At 54.1% G+C, this 12770-nt stretch overlaps 1 protein-coding gene across 1 annotated transcript in view; it reads left to right on the top strand.

Moving 5' to 3' along the window:
- Window positions 1-7780: 7780 nt before the first annotated feature.
- Window positions 7781-12770, top strand: part of FMNL2 (formin like 2) — a 127110-nt gene continuing 122120 nt past the window's right edge. Inside the window, 1 exon segment of the mRNA XM_082056777.1 lies at window positions 7781-7962. Coding sequence (XP_081912903.1) covers window positions 7846-7962 — 117 coding nt within the window. The 5' untranslated portion in view covers window positions 7781-7845.

Consider the following 12770-nt stretch of genomic DNA (forward strand, 5'->3'; position numbering starts at 1 on the left):
ACGGTCCCACCAGCTTGGTGCAAATCAGAGCGGTGGCACCGGTGACAGCGCCTGTGCTGCTCGTGACCCTGCACACAGCCCGGGACCAGGTGGGACCTGCACACAGAGACCCCGTTTTACACCATCTGAGATTAGAAAACGTGCTTTAAAACGCAAGGTCTGGAAAAGGTGTTTCCAGCGACCGCACAACTCCGGCTCTTGCAGATCCTCCCCCTCCTCCTGCCTTGCTGGGAGACAAATGTTATTAATCAGCCCTGTAAATTGAAATCCATATTTTTCTCATGAGTTCTGAAACCCATTTAAAGCCTCTAAACAGCTTCTATCAGCTGAAATAAATGAAATTTATTCCTCTTGCCTAACCATCCTCGGGAGTTCCTCGTCAAAAGTCTTTGGTATGAAAACAATGGAAAGTCGTGGGGCATTTCTGTGCGGAGCCCGTGTGGCAGCACACCGAGCTTTGCTGCTGCGGGGACAATGGCCGGCATTGTCATTGTCATTGTCATTGTCCCTCGGCTGCCGTGTGGAGCCACGAGCCAGCCGGGGGCTGAGGAGCCACAGAACTGCAGCCCCTCCATTCCACACACTGGAGAGAAACAGGAAAAAGGGAGAAAAATCTATTTGCGATTAATAACAACAGTCCACAAAGGTTAGAAAATGTCCCTGTCTTTAAAAAATATTCTGAGGCTTATTTTGATGGGTTTTACAGCCAGTTCATGGTGATGGGTAAGCACAGAGATACACGTCTAACCCAGCTTCTGTCTCCATCCCAGTTCAGAAAGTGCTGCTTTACGCTCAGATATAAGCTTTATTAAATATTGACTCATTCCCTACTGTTATTTTCTGCTCCATTATCTCAGTTTCATTAGCATTTATGATTCTTTGCCTCTCTGGGAATGCAGAAGTTGTATTTTGTCTGCTTGCCTTCCTGCCGATAAATCACGAAGGAGCCGCCGGTCGGGGTGCACGGTACCGGAAAACAACACTCGTGTTCGTTTGCTCGCGACCGAGGTGGCGTGAGGCTGAACACGAGATCCCACGTCTTGCTGGGGACCGTCACCACCCGCTGTGGAAGGGGATGTGTGCGGTACAGTGCCCTGCTGGGCAGTTTCTGTTTGAAAGCGGGATGCTCAAGTGATGTACAATGCGTTGGGAGGTGGGATGCAGGGATATGGAGGAGGCAGGGGGTGTGGGTTGGGTGCCAGCTGCGGGGATCCCCCATGTCCCCTCAGCCCAGCCTTTTGCTTTAATTTGAGTGATTTTCAGGCTCTGAGCCGCCCGGATCACAAACCTGCACCCTCTCGTTCTCCATACATGGAAGATGTTAGCCTTACGTTGCATTAATTGCTTGAAGCAGCGCAACAGATGAGCGAGCACTCTGTGTGTGCCAGTGCCTCTCTCGGGCACACGTTTTAGAAGCAGACGCTCTGTACTCCGTCCCACAGAACAAATGCTTGTGCTGTTTTCTGTAACTGATTTGTTCTCCGAGCTGTAGTGAACCGTTCAGACTTGCTGTCCAGAGAAGAAGCACAATGTGATCTGGATGAGCGGGTAGTAAGGTGACTGTGAACTGGCTGAAGGGAAGAAGCCAGAGAGTCGTGGTCAATGGGGCAAAGTCCAGTTGATGCCTGTATCCAGTGCAGTGCCTCAGGGGGCAGTGCTGGGGCCGGTATTATTCAATATATTCATTAATGGTTGTATGAGGGAATAGAGTGACTGTCAGCAAGTTTGCTGGTGACACTGAACTGGGAGCAGTGGTGACACTGGAAGCTGTGCTGCCATCAGAGACCTGGACAGGCTGCAGAGCTGGGCGGGGAAAATTTAATGAAATAGAACGAGGGCAAGTGCAGAGTCTTGAATCTGGGCAGGAACAACCCCAGGTTCAGTGTAAGCTGGGGAATGACCTATTAGAGAGCAGCGTAGGGGAAAGGGACCTGGGGGTCCTGGGGACAGCAGGGTGACCATGAGCCAGCACTGGGCCCTTGTGGCCAGGAAGCCAATGGGACCTGGGGTGGGTTAGAAGGGGGTGGTCAGTAGGTCAGAGAGGTTCTCCTGCCCCTCTGCTCTGCCCTGGGGAGACCACACCTGGAATCTTGTGTCCAGTTGTGGCCCCTCAGTTCCAGCAGGACAGGGAACTGCTGCAGAGAGTCCAGCGCAGCCACCAAGATGCTGCAGGGAGTGGAGCATCTCCCGTGGGAGGAAAGGCTGAGGGAGCTGGGGCTCTGGAGCTGGACAAGAGGACACTGAGGGGGGACTCATTCCTGGGGATCAATATGGAAAGGGGCAGTGTCAGGAGGATGGAGCCAGGCTCTTCTCGGTGACAACCAGTGACAGGACAAGGGGCAATGGGTACAAACTGGAACACAAGAGGTTCCACTTAAATATGAGAAGAAACTTGTTCCCGGTGAGGGTGGCAGAGCCTGGCCCAGGCTGCCCAGGGAGGTTGTGGAGTCTCCTTCTGTGCAGACATTCCAACCCGCCTGGACACCTTCCTGTGTAACCTCAGCTGGGTGTTCCTGCTCCATGGGGGGATTGCACTGGATGAGCTTTCCAGGGCCCTTCAACCCCTGACATTCTGGGATTCTGTGAAAAGCGGCTGCAAAGATCAGACCTCTTCCATCATGGTCTTGTGATCCTGCCCCCCCTTCTCCTACCAGGCTTCCCTCCGTAGGGCAGGGGCACAGACCACTCGCTCTTGCCCTTGGAGAGGGAAAAAGAAGGGAAAAGGAGGAGAAAAATAATAAGATGGCTTTGCCGCAGGCTGCCCGCCAGCCTCCCGCTGGCTTTAGCAGGTGGCGGCAGCGCAGTCCAGGGCCAGGCAGGAGCGCTTAAGGACGGCATCAGGCTCCGTGCCCCCCCGCAGTGATCGGATAACGCCCGCGGCCCAAGTGGGCAGAAAACCAGGCGTGAGCCCCACGGAGAAATGAGTTTGGGGACCTGACTTCACCCGCCAGAAATCCAGGTCAGTAACCCAGCGCAGGCAGAAACAGGGCTGTTCGTCATTACAGCAGCTTTTCTGCAAAATGCATCTGTCCAGGCTCTGAAAATCTCACTCTCCGGTCTAGCAAGAGCTCTCACCCCCGAGCCCCGACTCGCTCTCCTGGTGCCACGCTGCCCTCACACCCACCACCTTTGCTTACCCATTAAACCCACGTGTATTTAAGGAACAACCCAAAAGTCAGAAGAGAGATGCAAAATCATCGTGCTAAATATTTCCACGTGGTACTTGTGGAAGCTGAGACAAAGCGGTATCACGTCGGGCTGCACTGAACCCTCTCGCCTGTTGCTGTGTGTCACCAGACGCCCGGTGACGGGCTCGTCACTCCTGGACCACAGCCTGGGGGTGTTCCCACACCTCGAAATGAAGCAGAGGGACCGAAAGGATCCACTAGTCTTGGATTAAACGGGTGTAACTCCATGCACCCTGCTGTAAGAGACCTGTTTGCGATGTTTAGCGTTGCTGCTGGTAGAGGAGGGGTCCTGAGCAGAACCCGGGCGCTGGTCCCATCGCTGTCAGCATCGCAGTTTGCTTTGATGAAGCTGCATCTGATCCACACAAACAAGCGTTGGAAGTGAGGCCGAGGACGTCAGCACAGTCCACCCAGAGCACGGCTGCTGCAAGTCAATCGGATTCAAAGTTAATAATTGAATTTCTAGCAGACGGAGAAAAATCGGAGTGTGAATGAGAGATGAACCTAATAACTCGGTGTACTGGGACCGAGCGTTTCTGGCTGGTATCACAAGCCCAGCGCTCAGCACCAGACGCAGAAACGGCAATTGCACAATGGGGATGTGGACACAGGCATGAAATGGAGCAGGAGCCGAGCAGACGTGCCCCCTGCGCACAGAAGCGGGATCAAGCTCGGTGTGCTGACGTGCAGGAGGTTGTACAGCACACGTCGATACGGCGATCGGTAATTCCTTGGGAATGACTGAGAACTTCCCAGGTTCCAGGTGGTTTTTAGATTTGTATTTGATTCTCAAACAAAATACGTGCTGTTCTGAGATAAGCTCAACAACACTAAGGCTAACAGGCCTGACCATTATTTTGCAACTTATTTCTCCAGTCTGTTGGGGCTAGATAAGGCAGGTTTCTGGTACTTGTAGGAAATTGCTATAAATAAAAGACTAATAGGCATTGAAGCAGATAGCAGATATGTTCTACCAGGTAAAACATGATGAACTGAAGTGAAACTGCCTCGTCTTTAACAGTGGGTGTCCATGAGGATAAAGACTATCAAGTATTTATTTCCCATCGTCAGGCAATCCCTGCAGATACTGATTTTCCTTGAGAACGCTGCTCTCAGAAAGCAGCCTGTTATTTTTCTTTTTCCATTTATGATAGAATAAGTCCCCTCTAGTCTTGTAGGCAAGGTCAGCTGCTCATGTGCTGCAATCAATAATCTCTTCTTAAGTGAGCACGGCTCAGCTCTCGCAATGGAGTTTACGTTGCACTACATCTTAGTTATGAATGAATATTTCCTTTGCCACTGCTGAGCCAGGATCTAGCTATATATAATAGCTATTAAAGCCTGATGACTATATAATAGTTATTAAAGCCTGATGCTGACCCTCCAGCTCCCAGAACATTATATCAGGTCACCTGGAACTTCACTGAAACGTCAGCTCAGGATCTGTCTGGAAATGCTGAGCGCTGGGGAAAAATGAGGGTTCATAAAGTCTTCTTTTTCCCCTTCAGAGTTTCTTCCATAGATAAGCAGACACGGGTTCAGGGGAATATAAGAAGGGCCCTAAACTTCCAGCTTTGTTTTAATGTGGAGATTTGGGTGACAAGCAGAGGCAGCAGTTCTTTTTGCCGAAGTGTGAGCCAGTCAAATGGCTGTTTTATTCAGCAATGCTGCCGTGCTAATTTTGACATTTGCAAATGTTGACATCCCAGTCACCGGCTACAACAAATTGCTCAAAAATCATCTTGTTCTCTTAAAAGAATTCCTTTTCTTTGCAGTACTGCATTGATGTTAAACAGTCGCCGTATGTGTGGATGGTTAGTTCCATTAAAGTTTTTGCAAGTCTGCTTTTGAACTGAATGTGCCTTATAGCAGGATTTAGAGCTGCCTTTGGCTTCTTGCCTAATGTGAGCCAAAGAATCCAGTTTGCCCGGCAATTATTTTAACCTTTCCCAGGTATGTGTGGCTACCAGCGGCTCCCGATCCCCGAACGCCTCCCTTCATCCAGAGGGACTTAAAAATGCTGAGATGATTTCCCGTTGATTTGGAAAACTGAGGCTCCTGGGTGCTTCCATGGGGGAGTTATTGACGGGGCAAATGTTGGGACTCCTCATATTGGAGGAAGTTTATTATTGTAGGTAATTAACAGCAACACGTGGGTTTATTTGTAAAGCTGTGTCACGTTCACTTTCCCGTACGCAATATACAAATGACACTCCCCTACACCACCCAACCGTTGTGTCCGGGGTACTCGAGCACCACGATTTCTCCTGCGTTTGACAGGGAGCTGAGCGTGAATGGGGGGTGATTTCTGATTTGGGGCACCGGGGACCCCTTTGGGGTGTCGGGAGGTTCTGCTCCACACAAGCCCGAGAGCAGCGAGTGCTCAGCAGGGCTGGCAATGGGTCCACAGCTAGAGATGGTCACCCCGACCCCCCTCTGCCATCTGGGATCCTCTAATGCTCCCTTATCTCACAGCAGCCCTGTGAAGCTTAATTAACTAATTAATCTTTCAAAGAATTGTGATAGTCTTAGATAAAAGCCATCAGGCAAAGGATCTATTGCTCTTCCCTTCACTATTAATAGCAGTGTTGTTAACTCCCAAGAACTACCTCGGGTTTTAAAACTTTATTTATTAAGGATTTTGCATCGCTCGGGCTCCGGAGCCAAGTCCTGCACTGGCTGATCCTGGTGCAAACCAGGACAGGGCGTGTTACCCATTCTCGAGCATATTATGTCTTTTTTTTTAAGTTAGAATGAGCACGTTTAATGAGCAGAGAAAAGCTTACCATCACTTCTTTGGGTTTAGACGGCGGGATCGCGTGTGTTGCAGCGCGAGACTCCCAACGCGTGGCTTTGGTGGCAGCCTCGTGAGCTGTGCCTCTAGTGCAACTGTCACCCTAGATAATGTCAATTAAGAAACTGTCATTTTCTACACAATAATGCTTATCTTCTTGCTTTTTTTCCCCCACAAATTAATCTGCATGTCGATAGCTACCATCTCCTACCAGGCAAACCCAGAAATGCTTCCATATCCCAGTAGGAATTTATGGATCCAGCCAGATCCCATTGCGAAGTGCCCTGGTGCATTTGCTGCCGGCCTCTGGGTAGCAGCGTAAATCATCATGTCACTTGATTCATGAGATTTACTGAATTTCCTGAACCAGCTGGCAGCAAAAGGCAGAACTTCACAGATAATCACTGAAAGCTTTTAATGATGTTTGTGATTGTATCCGTAACCGTGAGTTGGCACAACGCACACGCACGTCCCTCCGCTGGGACAGCAAAGTGAAGGTGGGATGAAGGTGATGATGAGGAGGGGAAGCAGCAGAAGGTGTGTTGTGAGGGTGAAAACGGAGTGAAAACTGTTCTTCTCTGGAAGGATAATCGAATGTTACTATAAGATAGTGGGATATGGATTGGTGGGGGTGACAGGAAGGGAATTAGGTCTTGGACTGGAGAATAAAACAGTTAAAGTGCAATACAGTAGAGTCACCCAATGGGTCAATCCTGTCTTAAGCTGAGCTGCAGAATTTTCTTCAAACTGGAGGGAGGTACCGAGGTACCTGCTGCTGGTGTTTGTAACACAGCCCCGGCACAATGGCACAGGTTAAAGCATTAACTGGGTCTGGGTTTGACCACCACAGTGCTTCAACACGGCATTGGGGAGAACTTGCAGGAAATGATAAAGAAATGGAAAATAACACCTGAAGAGCAGGCGGCTTCAATATGCTTGGGAGAAGGATGATCCTCCGGATTCAGGCTGGACATGAGGAAGAAATTGACACTGAGGTGGTGAGAGCCTGACACAGGTACCCAGAGAGGTGGTGGCTGAACCATCCCTGGAGACATCCCAGGCCAGGCTGGACGGGGCTCTGAGCAACCTGAGCTGGTGAAGATGTCCCTGCTCATGGCAGGGGGGGCACTGGGGGAGCTGGGAACGTCTCTTCAACACAAACTATTCCATGACACTGTGATTCCATGATTATGCCGAGGTGGTGGTGTTTTGATCACAGATTCATTTGGGGGCTGTCACCCTGAACCTATGAAGCTTTATCATCCTGTTATTCTGATTTCAACAAAACGAGGGGGGGGCTCGGGGCGGGGGGCAACGAGCGGGGCTGTGAGTCCCGGCAGCCCCTCAGCACGGCAGGAGCCCTCCCCACCATCCGAAGGCAGCAGGAGCCGTGTCTGCCAGCCCAAGCACTGACCCCGCTGGGGGACCCGGGGACACACAGCCCGGGCCGCCCGCCCCGGCGCACGCAGGTCCCCGGTGTTGCCTGCAAGGGGAAGGCGGCGGGGGCCGGTAAAATGGACGCCGAAGGAATCGCCCAAACCCCCGCCCGCCTCTGCGGCCCCCGGCGAGTCCGCAGCGGCCCCTTCCCCGGACGTTAGCGGGACTACGAGTCCCAGCGCGCCCCGGGCCGGGGGCGGAGCGGGGCTTTGTGCGGGCCGGCATGCGGGGGAGCCGCCGCCGAGCCGCAGCCGGAGCTGGAGCCGGAGCGAGCCCGCCCCGGGGGGAGGGCGAGGGCGGCGAGCCATGACGGGCGGCGGCGCCTCGTTCCGCCGTCGGTGCTAGAGGGCGACCGCGGGGCGCGGAGCCCGCCTGGCTCGGCGGCGCGGAGCGCGGAGGCAGCGCGGAGGGGCCGCCGCCGCCGCCATGGGCAACGCGGGGAGCGTGGACTCGCAGCAGACGGAGTTCAGGGCGCACAGCGTCCCCCTCAAGCTGCCCATGCCCGAGCCCGGCGAGCTGGAGGAGCGCTTCGCCGTCGTCCTGGTGAGCGCCGGCCCCATTGTCTGTGGGGAGCGGGTCGGGGCGCCGCGTTCGCCCGCGGGCCTCCGCCGAGGGGCCGGGGAGGAGCTGCGGGGCCCCGGGGGTGTGCGCGGGGGGCGGCTGGGGAGCGGGGAAAAGTTGGAGACGCGGCCGGGAGCTGCGGGCGGCACAGGTGGGCTCGGCGGGGCGGTGCCGCCCGCACCTCCCGGCCCGGCTGGAGGCGGCGGGACGGGGCCGCGGCGGGCGGGGAGCGGAGCGGGGCCCGGCGTGTGCGCCGGCTGCGGCTCTTTGTCTCGGGAGCCCCCGAACAGCCGCCTTCCCCGAGCCCGGGCGGCTCCCCTGCGCCGCGCTCCGTCCCCTCCTCGCGGGCGAAGCCGGGAGCAGCCGCCGGGAGCCCGCGGGGTCACCGGCCGCGCTGGCCCCGGGGAGCGGGCGGCCGGTGCGGAGCTCGGTGCGGAGCTCGGTGCGGCCTCGCTCGTTCTGGCGGCTGCCGGCAGCCCGGGCTGGAGAGGGGCCCGCGGGGCGGTGGGACCCCCGGGGACACGCCGGTCCCACCCCGGTGCCCGTGGCCCCGGCACGCGTGTGCGGGTCACCCGCGCAGGGTCGGGCCGCCGGCCTCTCCGTTTTGTTTCGCTCGTTTCCCCTCACCTGAGTAGCGCGGGGGACTCGGGGTTTGGGAGCTTTCCAAGGAAGGGCAGAGCTTCCCGTGGTGCTGCACGGGAGCGTTTGGGGCAAACGTCCTGTTTTCTTTCAGGTGTCTAATTAGTGCGAATATAATGACCCATCTAATCTTGCATGCCCTTCTTACTTTTGAGCCACATTCACATGATAAACAGAAGCTGGGGAGGAGGAGGAATAAACCCCGTGTGTGTGCCGTGCCCTGTGTTCCCCGTAATGCCGTGTGAAACCTGGCGAGACGAGCTGCTGCCAGAGTAATTCCCATATCAGATGCTGGAGCAACCCCTCTGGTATTTGAAATGCTCCTGGTGCTGCGCGAGGATTCACAAACTGGTGTGTGTTGGGGATTATTTCTGGTTAGACCCAATTAGATTATCATGTCTAAGAAAAGAATAAGCCTATTCAGTCAGGAACCCCCACTGACGAGCCAAATGGCGAGTGAGATGTTACGATTATTAGGCACAGTGGAAAAAGCCTGATCTGGCATTGCTCTTGTCAGGAAAACCCGTGGCCGTTTCACAGACGGGAGGTGCCCCCACAAGCAGCACAGGGCTCAGAATGCAGCCTTGGTTCATCTTAACCCACCAAAAGGGTGCCTGGTTTAATTTGTGTGCATGGTCTGTGGGAGAAAATCATTGCTTTTGAGTTAGGACCGACTGATTAGATCAGTAAAAGGAAGAGACATCATTTGGGAAAGCAGGGCGCATTAGATACTTATAATGTAAATATGGGAGATAACAGGACCACGTTTGTAATTTCTTGAGGCACTTGAAAGGAGGAGGTGGCATCTGTTTCTGGAAGATGGAGTTAAATGAAGGGTCAGGGGCCGAGTGCTGTAGCTTTGCTGGAGGGAGCAGCAGGCTGTGCAGACTCATGTCTGTACAAATGGGGTGTTGGATGTTCTGCTCCCATTGGGAGGAGCTGCGAGATGGGGCCCAAACACGACTGCTGGAACAGCCAAAAATCGCCTTCAGCCTGTTCTCGGAGCCAGCCGGGGATGGCTGGAGTTTGTTGCAGCTTCCAGGAAATATCTGACCAGTTTATGAAAGAATAAACTCTTAGGCTGTTATTATTTTGTTTTCTCTGCGGCTCTGAGGGGGAGATGACTGCGCCACTGCTCAAACCCCAGATCGGGGGAAAACCAGATGAGGAATATTTTCTGTAGGGAGAGAGGATTAGTCAGGAGATGAGGGTATGGAGGAGGAGATGCTGAAGGTTATAGGACTAAACCTCACCTTCTTTACACGCTGTCTTAAGAAATCAGCGTGGCACAAGCATTGCTCGGTGAGGCTTTCCTGACAATAACAATTTTCGTACCGCTAATGAAATTTGCAGGACCGTTCCTGACGCTGGCGCACATGCGGCTCGGTGGGCTGCAGCACGTGCAGGCACGCGGACGTCACGCCGCATGGCTTGTCTCCGCTTCCCTGTGTAACGAGAAGGGCTCTTGGGCAGCCTCGCAGAAGTATTTTAAAGTTCTATTCTTCTCTCCTTGTGCAAAACCAAGTCGGTGAGCCGTAGCCCCCAAAACGTCTGCGCGTCTGTGAGCAGAGCGCAGGCTGGTCATGTTTTGCTGTGACCTTGAGCGCTGTCTTATTTTTTGCCTGGTTGACCGTACTCTCCTGACCTTCTCCAGGAGCTCTGTGGTCTCTTCAGCAAGGGGGTGATGCACATATATGCTGGATTGTTGGCAGCCTTCATCTTCAGGAAAGTCTCTGGTGAACTAGTTTGTCCACTTCAAACATACATAATCACCTTACTGCCTTCTTCGTTAGCCTTGCTCTTTGAGGTTCGAGGCGCACGAATTGCGGGAGATGGTGGGAAGTGCTCCAGGTCACGCTTTTGCAGTGAAGTTCTCCACCGCGCTCATACGTTCCTCCAGCCCGTGATGGTGCCGTCGACACGAACGCGGATGCGCTGAGCACGTGTGCGGCAGCGCCCGACCGAGGGGAAGGGGAGGATCTTTGTGTCACTGCTCTTGGGCCGTGGGTAAATAACACCAGAGGATTTTCTCCATGAGTCTGTGTCCCGTGGTACCACTGGTTTTGGGAGTGACGTGGTCAATGTGCTTCGCTGGCTTGTTTGTTGCTCTGAGATTTGTTCTTGTCGCTGCTGGGGAGGGCGCTTACCTGGCCGTGTGTTTCGGGAAGACTTTGTATTCAGTGGGATGTTCCTCAAAGAGAAAAATGTGGAAGATAACGTGAGAGAGAGAATCACAAGATGGTTTGGGTTGAAGGGCCCTCCCCAGCTCTCCCATGGGCAGGGACATCTTCACCAGCTCAGGTTGCTCAGAGCCCCGTCCAGCCTGGCCTGGGATGTCTCCAGGGATGGTTCAGCCACCACCTTTCTGGGAACCTGTTCCAGGCTCTCACCTCCCTCGGGGGGAAGAATTTCCAGGTTTCTGTATGTGAACTGTCATTTTTTCTGTCCTCTCAAAGCGATGCAGATTCTCCCCTCTTGGTGGGACACGTGAAATAATTCCCTCGGTTTCAAGTTTACGCAAGAGCGTAAAGTCCAGGGAAGGGGTGGCGTGTTGTTGCCACCGAGTTCCTGGTTTGCCCGTGAGGGGTGAAGGATAAACTGGGATCTGGACCTGACTGTGAACTTGCCGGCACCGGCACAGCCCTGTGTGCGTCTGCAGGAGCCTCCCGTCCCTTCCCCAGCACGTTCGCTTTGCCTCCTCAGCCATGCTGGATTTTTTCCTGCCTTTCTCCTACAGACACACGTGGCAAGCGTGCATAAATGACGAGTTCTGGTAACCAACCCCAGTTTATGGCATAGCAAGGCCTTGTTCAGCGTGTGCAAGCATCATTGCAAACCAATTGCTGGAAGGTGTCCGAGGACACTCCGGCGCTGCCGTCGATGCAGCAGGGTGGTCTCTCTCTGCACCCGCGCCGGGGTCGCACGTTTGCAAACGAGACGCGGTTTGGAGGAAGCAGCCAGGACGGAGTTGGCAGGGTAAATTGTTGCCTAATGAGCTGTGATTGACATAATTTGACTGCTGGATTACAAATCTGCGGTGAGGTTAACAGGAAATATCCTCTTACCCCCACCAAGTGGTGTTTTATTTTGTACAAAGGAGCCTTGTGTGCCCGGCGCTGTGGGGCGGAGGGAGGAGGTGTTGCTGCCGTCCGGCCCCGCGTTAACGCGGCGGTACCGACCTGTACCTGCTCTGCTTTGCCCCTCGGAACTTCTTCCTTCCTCCAGAATTTCCGTCTTCACGCTGGATTTCAGCTGAGCATCGTTTTCTATACTTTCTATATGGTTTAGTGCCTATTGCTAAAGAATTCGGAAGCTCAGGGTGAATACTCCGCAACGTTTTCCAGCTGTTTTCCATTCCTTTTCATAATCTAGAATTTCTAGAATTCAGATCACAGAATCCCAGAATGTCAGGGACTGGAAGGGCCCTGGAAAGCTCATCCAGTGCAATCCCCCCATGGAGCAGGAACACCCAGCTGAGGTTACACAGGAAGGTGTCCAGGCGGGTTGGAATGTCTGCAGAGAAGGAGACTCCACAACCCCCTGGGCAGCCTGGGCCAGGCTCTGCCACCCTCACCCCCAACAAGTTTCTTCTCAAATTTAAGTGGAACCTTTTGTGTTCCAGCTTGTACCCGTTGCCCCTTGTCCTATCATTGGTTGTCACCGAGAAGAGCCTGGCTCCATCCTCCTGACACTCACCCTTTATATATCTGTAACCATGAAAGAGTCCCCCCTCAGTGTCCTCTTGTCCAGCTCCAGAGCCCCAGCTCCCTCAGCCTTTCCTCACACGGGAGATGCTCCACTCCCTGCAGCATCTTGGTGGCTGCGCTGGACTCTCTCCAGCAGTTCCCTGTCCTGCTGGAACTGAGGGGCCACAACTGGACACAAGATTCCAGGTGTGGTCTCCCCAGGGCAGAGCAGAGGGGCAGCAGAACCTCTCTGACCTACTGACCACCCCCTTCTAACCCACCCCAGGTCCCATTGGCTTCCTGGCCACAAGGGCCCAGTGCTGGCTCATGGTCACCCTGCTGTCCCCAGGAGCCCCAGGTCCCTTTCCCCTACACTGCTCTCTAATAGGTCATTCCCCAACTTATATGTTGAAAAGCTCCGTTGTGTTGTCTCGTTCAGGCCCCATCTCGGACATGGTTCTGCTG

This window comes from Streptopelia decaocto, assembly GCF_964273445.1.
Source record: "Streptopelia decaocto genome assembly, chromosome: 6".
Taxonomy (NCBI): domain Eukaryota; kingdom Metazoa; phylum Chordata; class Aves; order Columbiformes; family Columbidae; genus Streptopelia; species Streptopelia decaocto.